General features: G+C 39.5%; 1 protein-coding gene across 2 annotated transcripts in view; it reads right to left on the bottom strand.

The window, feature by feature from the left end:
* The window catches only part of LOC123872272 (hemicentin-2), a 143012-nt gene that overhangs the window by 68217 nt on the left and 59763 nt on the right, over positions 1 to 15032 (bottom strand). For both annotated transcript variants that reach the window (XM_045916454.1, XM_045916455.1), the window contains exon 2: positions 10184 to 10305. In XM_045916454.1, the coding sequence (XP_045772410.1) occupies positions 10184 to 10305 (122 nt within the window). The remainder of the gene's footprint in view (positions 1 to 10183; positions 10306 to 15032) is intronic.

The raw sequence follows: 15032 nt of genomic DNA, 5'->3' as shown, positions 1-15032 counted from the left end.
GGACCCTTTTGTATTTCCCGGGCACAGGCGGGTTTTGGTTCAGATTCGGATTCATTTATTCAGCATTCATTACCAACATGGTACCTACCTACCTATTAGCAATAAGAAAGATTACCACAATATTCAATGAAAATAGGCAATATTACATAATTGTATTCGGTTATGATAATATAATTTTGAGGATTTATTAGATTATAATTATAATTTAAATAGATAATAATTAAAATTATAATTATAAGTTAAATATTAGATGATGCCGGTGTCAACAACCACAACTGTTAATTAAAAATTTATAACACCCCCGACAAGTGAACTTGACAAGAGCTGATAACTTTCAAACGGCTGAACCGATTTTCTTAGATTACAGCTAAAAACAGCCAACTTTCAAACACAAAAAACTAAATTAAAATCGGTTCATTAGTTTAGGAGCTACGATGCCACAGACAGATACACAGATACACACGTAAAACTTATAAAACCCTTCTTTTTAGGTCGGGGGTTAATAAATAGCACATTTTCGCATTTACAATATTAAGTAGTATATAATACGTAATTTAATCATTTATTATGATGCCTATGATGAGTTAATTCGCGTGGGTTTAGGGGTTTTATATCGTGAAAAATCTTTGATTTTCCGAGCATATGAAAATGCAAATATGAACTTTCCTTCATACGCGGGGTAGGTATAACTTAAATATAGTGGTTTTAATTTTTGAACTTATTTGTTTTATAGATCTACTTACCTAATCTGCATAATGTTTAATTTTGGTCCTCGACATTCTAATTACAATTAGTATGTTAAAGAGAAAATAATAATTACTTACTAATTAACATGGTGGACCTTTTTAAGCCTAATTTAAAATTCTCTCTTTGATTATAGCAATTATGTGAGTCCTTACTTGCCTTTAATATAATGCAGAGATAAAACTTAGGACCCATAACCACACCCACATTAGTACCTACTGAATGGACATAAAATATGCACGCTGGAAGAGGTGTACCACACAAATGATAGTTATTTTTTGCGCGCTCTACCGAGCGTACGGGGAATTAAAATTAGCACTTTTCAAAATATGGTATTCGTGTTGACACTTTTTTTTTTTTTTTTTTTTTTCTTCGGGGGAGGAAAAAATCCCTACGGACTTCTGCCGGCTGGCAGGGTGTGTCCGGCTTGCACGGACTAAAATAACCTCCCCATGTCGTCCAAGGTGAGCACGGAACTGCGTGGCATTACTTCGTGCTGACCTCCCAAATCTCGGTCTTCCTCTTTTCTTCTTTTTCCCTCTCTTCTCTTCTAATCATTATAGCTCTCAGCATTTGGCTGTATCGCTGCCAGGCGTCTTCGCTCGACAGCATGCGTGGTATAAGGTTTCGGGCATTCGCACCCTCCGCGTCGGTCGATCCTAGCGCATCTACTCTTAGGTCAGCACAACCCGGACATTCAAAAATTGCGTGTCTCGGGGTGTCTTCCTCTCCGCAGAAGTAGCACCCTTCGCTCGGTGCTTTCTTAATTGCGTAGAGGTAGGTGTTAAACACCCCGTGACCGCTCAGAGCCTGCGTTAGCCACCGATCTACTTCTCCATACTTTCTCTTGTGCCACTTTTTTAGGTCTGTAATCAGTTCCCTTGTCCAGGCCCCCTTCCCTAATCCTGTCCATTCGCTTTGCCATTCCGTCAGGGTACTCTCCCGGACTTCTGCAGGCGTCTGTTCCTTGCTCATAAATAGCTTCGCACGCTCCTTTACCAGCTTGGCTATAGGAACCAGCCCTGCTATTACCAGAACGGCGTCAGTGGAAACCGTTCTATATGCTCCGCAGATGCCTATTGCCAATCGCCTTTGAACAGCTTCCAGCTTTTTGCGGTAGAGTTCCACTTTCATAGCCCCTTCAAAGATTGGCGCCCCGTACAGTATGACGGAGTGTGCAACTGATGCCAGCACCCTCCTCTTGCTAGCTCTGGGACCTCCTTTTGTTGGCATTAGCCTGTATAGGGCTTCCGTGAGCTTCTGCGCTTTATTAGCTACCTCCTCAATGTGCTTCTTGAAGTTGAGGCTTTTGTCGAGCCATACTCCCAGATACTTCACGTGATCCTTCGGAGTTACTATCGCTCCTTTAATTTTGAATTCTATAGGATCTAGCCTCCGCCTTCCACTAAATACAGTCGCCTCCGTTTTCTCTGGTGCAAGCGCCAACTGCTTTCTTTGCATCCAGCAACTTATTCGTTCGAGCGCCCTGTTTGCCCTGATCATGAGGGAAGCCTCAGTTTTAGCCACCACTACGAGAGCTAAATCATCAGCAAAGCCCACCAGTTGGATGCCCTCCTCTTGTTTCAGCTCGAAGACGCCATCATACAAAATGTTCCAAAGAGTTGGGCCAAGTATTGATCCCTGTGGTACTCCGCTGCTGACTTTGATCATGTCTTCAACTCCATTACAGTCTCTAACTTTTATAAATCTGTCTTCTAGGTAGCTACTTATCAGGTTTTGGATGTAGCCTGGGAAACCTCTCTTGCGCATTTCCAAAAGGATCTCTCGCCAAGACGCGGAATTAAAAGCATTCCTCACATCTAGACAGATCAGGGCACAAAGATTTCTCGTTTTTAGCGTGCCCTGTCTTGCCGTCATGGCTGTATGGACCACTTTTTTTATAGCCATCAGTGTGGACCGGCCCTGCCTAAAACCATACTGATGGTCAGAGAGACCGCCGTGGTCTGGCAAAAGCTTTTCTATTCTGTGAAGCAGAAGTCTCTCCATAAGTTTGCCATAACTATCAAGCAAACAGACTGGTCTATATCCGGCCGGGTCTCCCGCTGGCTTATTTGCTTTCCTGAGTAAGACCAGGCTTGCTTTTTTCCAAGCTGCAGGAAATGTCCCAGATGTAAAAGCATCGTTGAAAACTGTTCTTACTTTCTCCGGTATAGCCTGCACTGCCATTTTGACCACCTCTGGCCCTATAAGATCGGGTCCTGGTGCCTTCTTTAGTTTAAGGCCTTCAACCGCCGTCCTTAGCTCTTCTTCCGTAATTTCTGGCATCTGAGAGGCATTTCCCATGATCCGGCCGAAATCTTCATGGAACGGGAACAATACTTTGACCACGGTTCTAATTAAGTCCATTTCTAAGCTGGGCGGACTTTGCCGTAATCTTTTGGTGACAATCCTATATCCCAGTCCCCAAGTATCCTGGTCCACTTCCTCACAGAGCTCTTTCCATTTTCCTGCCTTTGACTTCGTGATAGCTATTTGCAAGTCCTGTTTCGCTACCCTATATTTCTCTCTTAGCTCCTGTATTTCTTCTTCTTTGCTCTCATCTCTGGTTGAGTTTTCCCTACCCCTTTTCCTTCTCTCACGTGTGTAGTCTCTGCGACATCTTGTACAATGAGATCTTTTCGCGGCAATTAATTTATTCCACCAATACACTGGTGCTCTTCTGTATACTCCTTTTTTGGGCATCGCCCTATCGCAGGCTTTTGTGGTCTCCATCACCAATTCTTCTGGAGAGCCAATCACACTTTCTTTAAGGACACATTCTAGGACCTTATGGTCAAGCTTATCTAATCTCCATCCTACCTGTGTATCAATTGGTAACTTCCTTTCATGTTGAAGTATATTAAACTTTATATACCGGTGTCCACTCAAGCTATCTTCCTCCAGGACTTGCCACTCAGTAACTCTCTGTGCCAGACTTGCGTTGGCAAATGTAATGTCTGGGGTGGAGTTTTTTTCACCTCTTTGAAACGTTGGGGCGACTCCTTCGTTCATTATAACCATGTCCATACTCGCGAGCATTTCCATGATTAGACGACCTCTGGCATTCTCAGTTTTGTTGGACCAGACTTTTGACGCTGCATTGAAGTCCCCAGCTACCAAAATGTCTCCACGCTGCAACTTGATACTTTCAAAAAGCTCGTCTAGGTCTCGCTCAAAGTCCTCAAAACTATGGTTCGGCGAAAAGTAGCAACTAAAAATCGTGAGCCCAGAAATTGCTACCGCCACAAAACCGTTTCCTTGAGCCACTATTTTAACCTGGGCGCGTTTATTATAAATAATTACAGTTGCATCCCCTCTATGGTCTGTAACCCATTCACATACTTGCACTACTTTCCTGTTTGGCTCCGCCACGATAGCTAAGTCTATATCATTTTCTTTTGCCGTCACTTCGAGCAGGTCGTGGGCAGCTCGCGTTCTATCCAGGTTTATTTGCAGGACCTTTATTTGCGAGCCTATTGCACCATTTCCTGCTCCTAAACCCCGTTTTTTGACTCTTTGATCCTTCCGCCGGGCACCTTTTCTTTCCAAGACGGGCAACTTTTAGAGCCCATTCGATGTCTTGTGTTACTATGGCCTTTATCCATTCGTGTTGACACTATGTTGACAGATGTTTCATCACGAACATTTAGTTTCGAGTAAGCTCACATAACGCTCACTGCTGCTGCATTATCAGCGCCAAAATGACATAAATCAAGTTGCTTGAAAAACAGTTCGGCAATCGCAGGTCCAGCGTACTTGTATTTGTAGAAGGTCAGTACAAGTTACCTATTACGCATTTGAGTATGTTCTTAGGGAATCTATTAACGTACTTATCGGTGTGTAAAACAGTTTTCGAAGAATTTTAAAAGATAAAGTCACAACTAGCAGTGCCTATTGCATTGCGTCACACATTGGTTTTACAGCATTTTAAACGTTTAGTAGATAATTACGACTTAGATAATTACCGCGAGTAGGAGGTAAAATGGGTATTGTTTCCGTTTTCCCTTCAACCTTCCTATCTATCGTAATACCTATAGCTGTACCTAGCTGTACCTATGTATACATATACCTGCGCAGTGATTCGCTAAGAGCTAGCCCGCGCAGCGAATAAAAATCGCGCGAATTTTTTTTTCGCAATTCTGTAACTCTTGCAATCATATAGAGATATCCGCACTTGCGATTTAAAATATCGCGCGAATAATTTGTGCCTACCTATGGAGTTGTATGGCGTTCGCCGTATTCGCGGTGCGTGCAGGTGCAATTCCGCATGCTGAAAATAAATCGCGCGAATAAAAATCGCTGTGCGAGCTAGGCCTTACATGAATGACATCAAGCTCATTTGAAATTAGTTGACATTGCTCACTTCACATTGCCTGCTTCACTGAGTGATATTAAAATAATTTATCGTAAAAACATTCAATGGATTAAAAACAAATGTCAAATGAGCTCCACTCAAGGTCTGGACGCCATTTGAACAGCGATGGGTTTAGATAGTGATAATAATGATAAATACAGCTTAAAATATATTCCCAAATGTTATCTTCAGCGCTAGAGAGCTCGCCGAGCCCCGGTTCGGTTATCAGCAGGAAAATAGCAGGAAATGATGAGATTTATTACGCTTTGTACCAATGAACCTCGATCGCAGCGAAACGATTTTCACTGATCAAAGCGCCTTTATTTTAGGTTATAAATCAATATTTATATTTATACACCAAGGACCCCGTACAGCTAAAACTCCACTGTTCGTCTGTCCTTCCGTCCCCCCGTCCGTCTGTCTGTCAGCGGGCTGTATCTCCTGAACCGGAATAGGTAGAGGGTTGAAATGTCACGGAATATGTATTTCTATTGCCGCTATAACAACGAACAATAAAAGTTTCAAAATGGCCGCCATAAAAAAGTGATATATTTTGTACGACGGTACAGGAACCCTTCGTGTGCGAGTCCGACTCGCACTTGACCAATTTTTTTTAGTTTGCTTAAAAGATTAAAAAATCGCAGAAACCTCGGAGAAACTTGTAAGCGACGCCATTTGCCCAGCGCGAGCACTTTAAACCTTCCGGAGCTATTCTGGAGTTAGGTTTTTGATTGGTATCAAGATTTCGTTGACAAGTAACTAACAAGGTGATATTGGGTCGCGTATGATATGATAGTATGCATTTCAGCGAGAAGAAGCCGAGTGGATCGGCTACCATACCAGTAAAGTGTGTATCAATACAAATCATTTTTAACCGACTTCAAAAAAAGGAGGAGGTTATCAATTTGTCGGAATCTGTTTTTTTTTTTTAATTCATAAACTAATGAACTAAAACGCACTCTGCACTAAGTAATCGACAGGCAAAAAAAAACTATTTTGGGTCTATATTGATTAATGCTTTCTCCGATCATTTTCAAATTAATTACAATATAGATAGATATTTAATGTACAGAAATCAACCAGTTACTTATATTCAAGTATAAGTAGAAAATCGTGTAATGGTTGTGAAATTCCTATAGAAAACGGCACTCGGAAGAAAAGGATTAAAATGCAGCCTCAACTCGGTTTAACGTAGTCATAAAATTTTAAAATATGATAAGGATAGAGCCTTCATTTGAATAAGTGAGCTCAATATTGTTGCGTGTCAGGAAAGTTCGAGAAAAATGCCACTTGCAAGTTTGTTCTGCCACTGAGTCAGCAAAGTTTTTAAGTAAACAAACTTTATCACTAGCCAAGTACTGCAAAAGAGTTTTAGGAGCAACGTAAACCTTTTGTATGGATTTTTTCATACTTAAACTAAGCTTTGTTTGCATAGGCATAACAATGACTTATGAATCAATACTCTTTTCTGCTTTTACGAAGCGTTTCTGCCCAACGTTTGCCCAAAGTGTGGAATGCCCTTCCGCGGCGTCCGTGGTTCAATTTGTCGTGTCCGATAAATCAAAAACATAAATGTAAATGCATAAAAATAAATAAAAATCTGTTTTAGAATGTACAGGTAAAGCCCTTTCATATGACATGTTACGGCTATACTTACGAATCGTAGTTTAAACATTAAAATATATAATATGTTACTTTGAAAATTGAAAATACTAATAACATTTTTTTTTGTAATGTAACTACAAATTTACGGTTTTCGGATTTTTTCCTTTACTTGTGCTATAAGACCTACCTACCTACCAAATTTCATGAGTCTAGGTCAACTGGAAGTACTGTACAGATTTTCTTGACAGACACGACAGACGGACAGACAGACAGACAACAAAGTGATCCTATAAGGGTTCCGTTTTTCCTTTTGAGGTACGGAAACCTAAAAATTACCAATTTAAATCGTACATCAAAGTCTACCTGAGACTAAGCAGTCATAGCGTAAGCGTGTCTGATTTCTCGTGATTTCTAAATTCCAACACGAAAACCTGCGCTCTGCATTACTTAAATAATAAATTCAAAGAGTTAAATTATACCTATCGATATTCGATATTGAACGGTTTGAAAGTAGCCATTCAATTTTAAAATGTTATGAAGAGGATCGGGTCTGCATTTGAATAAGTGAACTCCATATGTTAAAGCACCAATGCGTGGCTGTAACGTTAAGCTACACTTACTTTTAGGGTAGATATGTGTGGAAAATAATAAAACCCTGCTGCATACACGAAGTTGGTTCTTTAATCACGCCACAACTAAGCAACCGGTGATTTATAGGGACCATTTCCATACCCGAAGGATGCCAACAGGGCCCTCTTACTAAGCATGCACAGTTCGTACGTCTGTCTGTTTGTCTGTCATGTCAATTGTCAACGGACTGTATCTTATGAACCGTAAAGGTAGAAAATTGAATTTTCATAGGTTGTGTAATGTGTATTTCACCACAAAGATATAACAACAAATAATAAAAATTCTCAAACGGCCGCCACTTTGCAACACCAATTCGCTCACTATTTTTTATTTAAAAAAAAATGCTGATGCAAAACCATTTAACAAAATTTTACCGCTAAGCGATTTAGCTCTCGGGTCCAAAACCTTGTACCTATGTACTCGTAACTAAGGGTACGGGTCTAATAAACTGCTATACTTACCTAAAACTCTTCTAGACTAGCCGCTTTTATCTAGATTGAATCCAAAGAAGGGTAAACGGGCTACTAATCGGAATTAGTTTTTGATCATAAAGCTACGGCCACACCTGTGCGTCATGAACGCGGGATGCGGGAGCGGACGTGAACGGCGAATCTATACGTGCAAGTGTGACCACCACACTTACTATGGCATCATTAAAATATATCATGCGATGCCGCACTGCTGAGATTCCCCTTCGTAGTCACTTTGGGTGGATGATGCTTTTAAGCTGATGATGATAGAGTCTTTTTATTCCTTCATGAAACTTAGGGCTACAGCAGTGGTTTTCCATGTCTCCCTATGTTTGACTGCTGCCTTGAAATCGTTCCACGAGAGTCCCACTCTTTTTCTCGGTAGGAAAGGCATTCTGAACCAGTGGTAGATGCTTTTGACGGTTCAAAAGTACTTGTAAAAGTCTAATTGAATAAAAACATTTTGAATTTGAATTTAGGTCTGCCTCCGTGGACCTTCTCCTGATGGAGGGGATCCATTGAAGCTTAAATTAAATAAAGAAACAAAAAACAAAAATAAAACTAAACAGGTTACCTATATCTAAAGTCTCAAAAGTATTTGAAAAAAAAAATTAAAAGCGATCTGCACTTTAATATAAGTGAACTTAATAAATTAAAGTACGTAGTACGGTCTACGGACGGCCTTAATATTAAATGGCTCTTTGCCTCTGAGGATCTAAGTGAGAAGACACATAAGCGACTTTTTATTTTATCCTTATTCTATGTGCAGTTTTCTTCGACAGATGACGTAAAACGCTGCTCAGGGAGCAGCTAGACACAAGCGGAAAAACCATTGGAGTGCATGGAAATCCCTACAAGATCTAGTGGATCTTTTTTGGTGGTCTTCTGTCAGTCAGGAAGACGATGACAACGGTATTGCACTTTCTTGAATAATTTCAAGCTTTAGTAGAAGAAGATTCGACGTAAAGACGTAGTCTCAATGTGGGTCCTCCTATCAAAACACGCCAGAGCAGAGGAACGCTGCGTATCGAAATGTGTGGAAAGCTTGCTTATATATTATGCATCTCGCGTCTAAAATTGTGGTTTGATGTTATTAAATTAACAGTGTTAACGGTCTCTGTCCTTAAAGTCTAGCTTAAACCTTAATCCTTTTAAGTCTTTTAAAGTCACTTAGTCATGACATAAAAAAGGGTGATTTAGCTGGTTTATACACATAATATGTTATTTTGAAGACTCAGGATAGGGTATATTAGCACTTATTAGAGAAGGACATGTCCAAAAATAGATGCTCACCGAATAACATATATGCAATTTTTTGTCGCACGACATGCCGCTTGTTATCTCATCCCGGAATACAGAAATGACAAATTTAATTATGACTCTGTATCAATGACTCTCGTTTATCGGAAAAATAATGAACGCTTGCCGATGATTTAAGCTCTATATTAAAAGTTTTATCTCGTAATTCCCCATTTTTCGTGAAACGATGGAATTTTATTGCAGAAAAAGTGTAATATTTTTATCCTGGAAAGATGAGTGGGAAAACAATTTCCACCATCAAAAAGAATAAGTAAAAACTACAATTATAATAAATCAGAATGGTCAGTCCAACGCGTTGGAGTAAAATGTAATACAAGTATCCATTTATGTTCAAGGTGAGTTTTAAGTAAGAGAAAAAGGCCTGTAGGTTGTGGTTAAATCTATAGAACGCCCTTCGGTTTTACCCCTACCTTTACATCTCTACATTTTTTAGTGTGCTCTATAGGTAGGTATAGATTTCAGCCTGAGGTCTTTAGAGACTTAAGACAAAGTTTCAAACGAGACAGTCATTAGAACAGAGGCAGACGTTATATCACTGCCATAAATCTGTCTCGTATTAACTGAAACTTAAGTTTGAGCAAAGTCAAAGTACGCTCCGTAGGTAACAAACGCGTCGTACGACCGTAGTAAGCTCGTAGATGCGCGAGCCATTTCTAGTTTCTACGTCAAAATCCATACATATACCTACTGCTACTGACTGGCCCACTGGTTCGAGCGAACTCGCTGGAGTGAGTGAATGCACGCGCGTTCGTTTATTGTAGCGCGAAATTTAGCGCACATATTATTGTAACCGCATGCTTTAACGAGCGTAAAACGCGCGGAAAAACGGTAGTCTGTAACCGCTCTAAAATGTATTTAAAGGTGCCCACGCACTTGAACTGCACTGCAGCGGAACTGCGCGTCGCGTCAGCGCCCCGCACGATATTCTCTCCAGCCGCGACGCGCGTACGTCACGAGTACGCGAGAGAATATCGTGCGGGGCGCTGACGCGACGCGCAGTTCCGCTGCAGTGCAGTTCGAGTGCGTGGGCACCTTAAGGGTGGTTTCAGAGTTAACATACCTTATTATCCTTCTGCCACGAACAAACCCCTTTCTTGTCAGATATCCGGCATTTGAGCAACGCGTCCTCTCCTGGGTTCACCTCGGTGTATGTGGGTAGTTCCACAAAACGCTGTACGGCATCTGAAATAGACGAAAATACAGTTTACTTTCCAATCCAATCCAATCCAATCCAATCCATCAGCCTGTATGTGTCCACTGCTGGACATAGGCCTTTCTAAGAGCGCGCCACCAAACACGGTCCTCGGCCTTCCTCATCCACCCGCTTCCCGCCTTCTTCAGGTCATCGGTCCAGCGGGCGATAGTTTACTTTAGGGTTGGTTATTCTTACAGCCACTGTAATCGTGTTCAAATGAATGCCTTTTTTGGGGTCAAAAAAAAACCCTTCAGAGAGAAATGGAACTCTAAATATAGGATCACTACGTTGTCTGTCTGTAAAGAACCGTCAAGGGAATCAAGATTTATAGGATACTTCCTGTTGACCTTAAATTATGAAATTAGACAGGTAGGTCTTATAGCACAAAAAAAGGTAAAAATCCGAAAACCGTGAATTTGTGGTTACAATACAAGAAAAATTAAAAAGTGTAACTTCTTGTAGGATGGTAGGTACTGAACCCATCGTGTGCGAATTTGACTCGCATATGATCGAATTGTAAAGAATATTTCTAATATTCCCCTTTCCTCTCTCACTAAGCATGAAAGCTTGTGCTACGAATTAGTACGACAATAGTGCAACGGGTGCGGTTTGAACCGCCAGCCTCTCAGATTTCAATCCGCTCTTTAACCATTGAGCTATTGAGGCTAAGAACAGATGCTGAAGGAATGATATCACAGAAGTTATGCAGGGTTCACTAATATGCCGCATCTGAAATAGACGGGGGAAAGTTGATATGGCTTCCATTTAAAGTTTCTCTTTAGACCCCGTTGAATATTCAGCACACGTTCGTTCAACTGTTTGTTACAGTTGTGTACTAAACTACTAATCTCTCCGTCTCGGTTAGTCAGCCAGACGGTTAAGTATGGTTCATTCAATTTGGAACTTTAAAGTAATTTATTCAATTAATTCAGAACCTTTTACATCTATACTAATATTATAAAGAGGAAACCTTTGTATTTTTGTATGTTTGTATTGAATAGGCTCAAAAACTACTGGACCGATTTCAAAATTTCTTTTACCATCACTTAGAGGGATTCTTCCGAATCCGTATAGGCTATATTTTATCCCGGAAAATAGAAAAAATAAATGTTCACCCGTGCGAAGCCGGGGCGGGTCGCTAGTTGTTTATAGAAAGTTGGGGTTTTGTAAACTATGTATAATCGTAAACTGTGTAGGTAAGTAGGTAGGTAGGTAGGTGATCTGTATGCCGTGGACTTGAACTATATTATCACACTTCACACTAATATAATAAAGGCGAAAGTTTGTGTGTATGTTTGTGTGTATGTTTGTTACTCCTTCGCGCAAAAACCACTGGACGGATTTGGCTGAAATTCAGAAGGAGATAGATAAATCCTCGATTAGCACATAGGCTACTTTTTATCCCGGGAAATCAAAGAAATTCCACGGGATTTCGAAAAACCTAAATCCACGTCGAAGTCGCGGGCGTCAGTAGTTTTTTTTTTAGGCTTTATTGCTTTCTTATTGCTAGTGAGTAGTGACATAAACATGTGTTATAAGTACATTAAATGTATAACAATAAAAACTAACAATTAGCAATCGGCCTCGGTCGGTCAATCAAAATTAAAATCGGTTTTACAATAAAATTATGTACAATTTTAAATTACGTGCGAAGCCGGGGCGAGTTGCTAGTACATATATAAACGGAAAAGCTGACTGACTCACTGACTGAATCAACGCACAGCTCAAACTACTGGACAGATTGGGCTGAATGCCATGCAGATAGCTATAAAAACGTAAATATCTGTTAAGAAAGGATTTTTGAAAATTCAACCCCTAAGGGGGTAAAATAGAGGTTTGAAGCTTGTATAGTCCACGCGGGTGAAGTGGCGCGCAACTGCTAGTATTTATACAAGGCGGATAAACGAACTTTTAAAAAGTCGTTCTATTTGGTACCTACTGCAAATGTTTATGGGTGGCCCCGCCTGCTCGTTTGCTCGCTATTCACGGTTTCCCTGAGAGAATCCTGAACTATTAGGTAGGTACATCTTTATTCCATACTTCTATTCCGTAATACATACATATACCTACGTCTATACAAACTCTGAAACTATTGAACCAATTTTAATAAATATTTCACCATAGTTATGCAATTATACGCTTTTAAGGGTCGTATCTTTTTATTGAGTTGTGAACTAGAAACCTGATTTTTGATAGAAAATTGAGGCTCTGCAGTTTACAGTCTTTAGTAAGTAAGTAGTAGGCACTTATTTTAGTTTGTTTCCGAAAAAAGACTCAAGCTTCTTTTTTTGTTGATACACGGTCAGACAAAAAACAAAGCGATAGGATATAGGGGTTACTTTTTCAAGTCCGTATCTCGTCCGTATAAAAAAAGGATCACTTCATGTTCTGTCTGTCTGTTTGTCGTGTCTGTCACTTGTCAAGGGAATCATAACTTATTGGGTACTTCCCATTGACCTTGAACCATAAATTAGGCAGGTAATGGGGATTTATAGGCTATTTCTATTTACTTGTGCTATACATATGTGAATTTATGGTTTCAGCACAAGAAAAATTATAATTAACTAGCCGATGCCCGCGGCTTCGCCCGCGTGGATTTAGGTTTTTCGAAATCCCGTGGAAACGCTTTGATTTTCCGGGATAAAAAGTAGCCTATGTGCTAATCCAGGATATTATCTATCTCAATTCCAAATTTCAGCCAAATCCGTCTGGTAGTTTTTGCGTGAAGGAGTAACAAACATACACACAAACACACACACACACACATACAAACTTTCGGCTTTATAATATTAGTGTGAAGTATTAAAAAACCCTTCGTGTAAAAGGTGGACTCCCACTTGACAGATTTTTTATTATTACTTATTATAAATTATTATTATAAGGAATGACATGAAATCATGAATACCAAAATTAGATACTTAAATAAACAGTCCTTGAAACGAAAGTAGGCTGTACACATTCACTATAACCTACATTCTAAAACAAAACAATCATACAAAAACTTATCAATAACAAAATAACTGCTAACTCACTGGGAACTTATTCTTCATTGTAGGTACGTCTGTCTGTACCGTAGTAACTCCGTAACCGTGAAGTTTCACGCCTCTCAACCGTCAATTACAGTATGGGTATTATACCAAGATTACTATGGTAGTCGATTTGTTTACATTCTGGTAGCTTGGCTGCTTGGGAGTTGGAGTAGACGTTTTTTGTGGCCTACTGTTTACTGGGTAAACATTTGACTTGAATTTTACAGTAAGAAATTCTTAAAAAAGAAAGAAAGTAAAAGTTTTTTAATATCACGCCGCTAAGCAAAGGCCTGTTTATTCTCTCAAAGGAGATGAATAAAATATTTCTGATTAATGACTGTTTCCAACGGTACTGTAATAAGCATTAAAATTAATTAATGTAGGTATATTATTAAAAACGTATCTAATCGTATTTAGAAAATATCGCGAGGAAACCTGTATGCCTGAAAGTTATCGTAAAATCGTGTAGAAACCAAAGAAGTATGGGTTTAATTTAATGAAAACTGCCATGACTCTTCCAGGTTATACCGCTTCCATCTTAGACTGCATCATCACTTACCACCAGGTGAGATTGCAGTCAAGGGCTAACTTGTATCTGAATAAAATACCCACCAAAAACATTTCATGTAAAATGTTGCCAAGACTCACAAGTTCATAATGCTTTCACTGTTAAAAAGTTATGAGATCTCTAGTAGAGCCAAGCCCCTAGCTGAGCTTAGAATTGCGCTGCCCATGGGACCTGTCCCAAGTCCAAAGTATATAGCTCTTAAATGCTCTTGAGTGTATCACATTTATAACAATAAAGAACAAATAACTCTACTTACAAGCTCTGATTTTACAAACCCTAAATCTTGGTTAAAAAAGGACGGCTTGGCCGTTTAATGTTCGTGGTACTTTTATCTGATATGACATTTAAGCCCGGAATAGCTTGTGCGACAATCATGAAGAATATTATAAATTAGTAATTGTCGAACAAACTATTCCTTATGACCTTAATATTATAATATGTTATGACATGTAATAGTTTCACGAACATTAAACGGCCAAGCCGTACTTTTTTAACCAAGATTTAGGGTTTGTAAAATCAGAGCTTGTAAGTAGAGTTATTTGTTCTTTATTGTTATAAATGTGATACACTCAAGAGCATTTAAGAGCTATATACTTTGGACTTGGGACAGGTCCCATGGGCAGCGCAATTCTAAGCTCAGCTAGGGGCTTGGCTCTACTAGAGATCTCATAACTTTTTAACAGTGAAAGCATTATGAACTTGTGAGTCTTGGCAACATTTTACATGAAATGTTTTTGGTGGGATTTCATTTCTTTTTGGCAGGTGCCTTAGATTTTTTTTTTGGATCTATTTTTTGTAGGTACCTACATCATTTTCATGGCCCGCTCTCTATCGTTACCTCTTTTTTTAAAAGCTTTTATTCCACTTGCAATGTATGTAACTATGTTTGTTTGGGTGGAATCTTGCAACTCAATTTTAAAGCAGATATATCAAATTTCAGTCTTTTAGGACTTCAGGAAACACATTTTTTAAATGTACAGACTGGGAAAAGTTTATTTTCCTGTTGTTTGAATGAAATCCCTAGCCTACATACCAAATTTCAGTCTTCTAGGACTTAGGGAAGTACTTTAGAACTTTTGACTAGAGGGGTTTTGAATGGCAATAAATCTGAAACCAT

This window comes from Maniola jurtina, chromosome 15 (genome assembly GCF_905333055.1).
Source record: "Maniola jurtina chromosome 15, ilManJurt1.1, whole genome shotgun sequence".
Lineage (NCBI taxonomy): Eukaryota > Metazoa > Arthropoda > Insecta > Lepidoptera > Nymphalidae > Maniola > Maniola jurtina.
The sequence above is the reverse complement of the archived record's forward strand: the minus strand, read 5'-3'. Positions and strand labels throughout refer to the sequence as shown.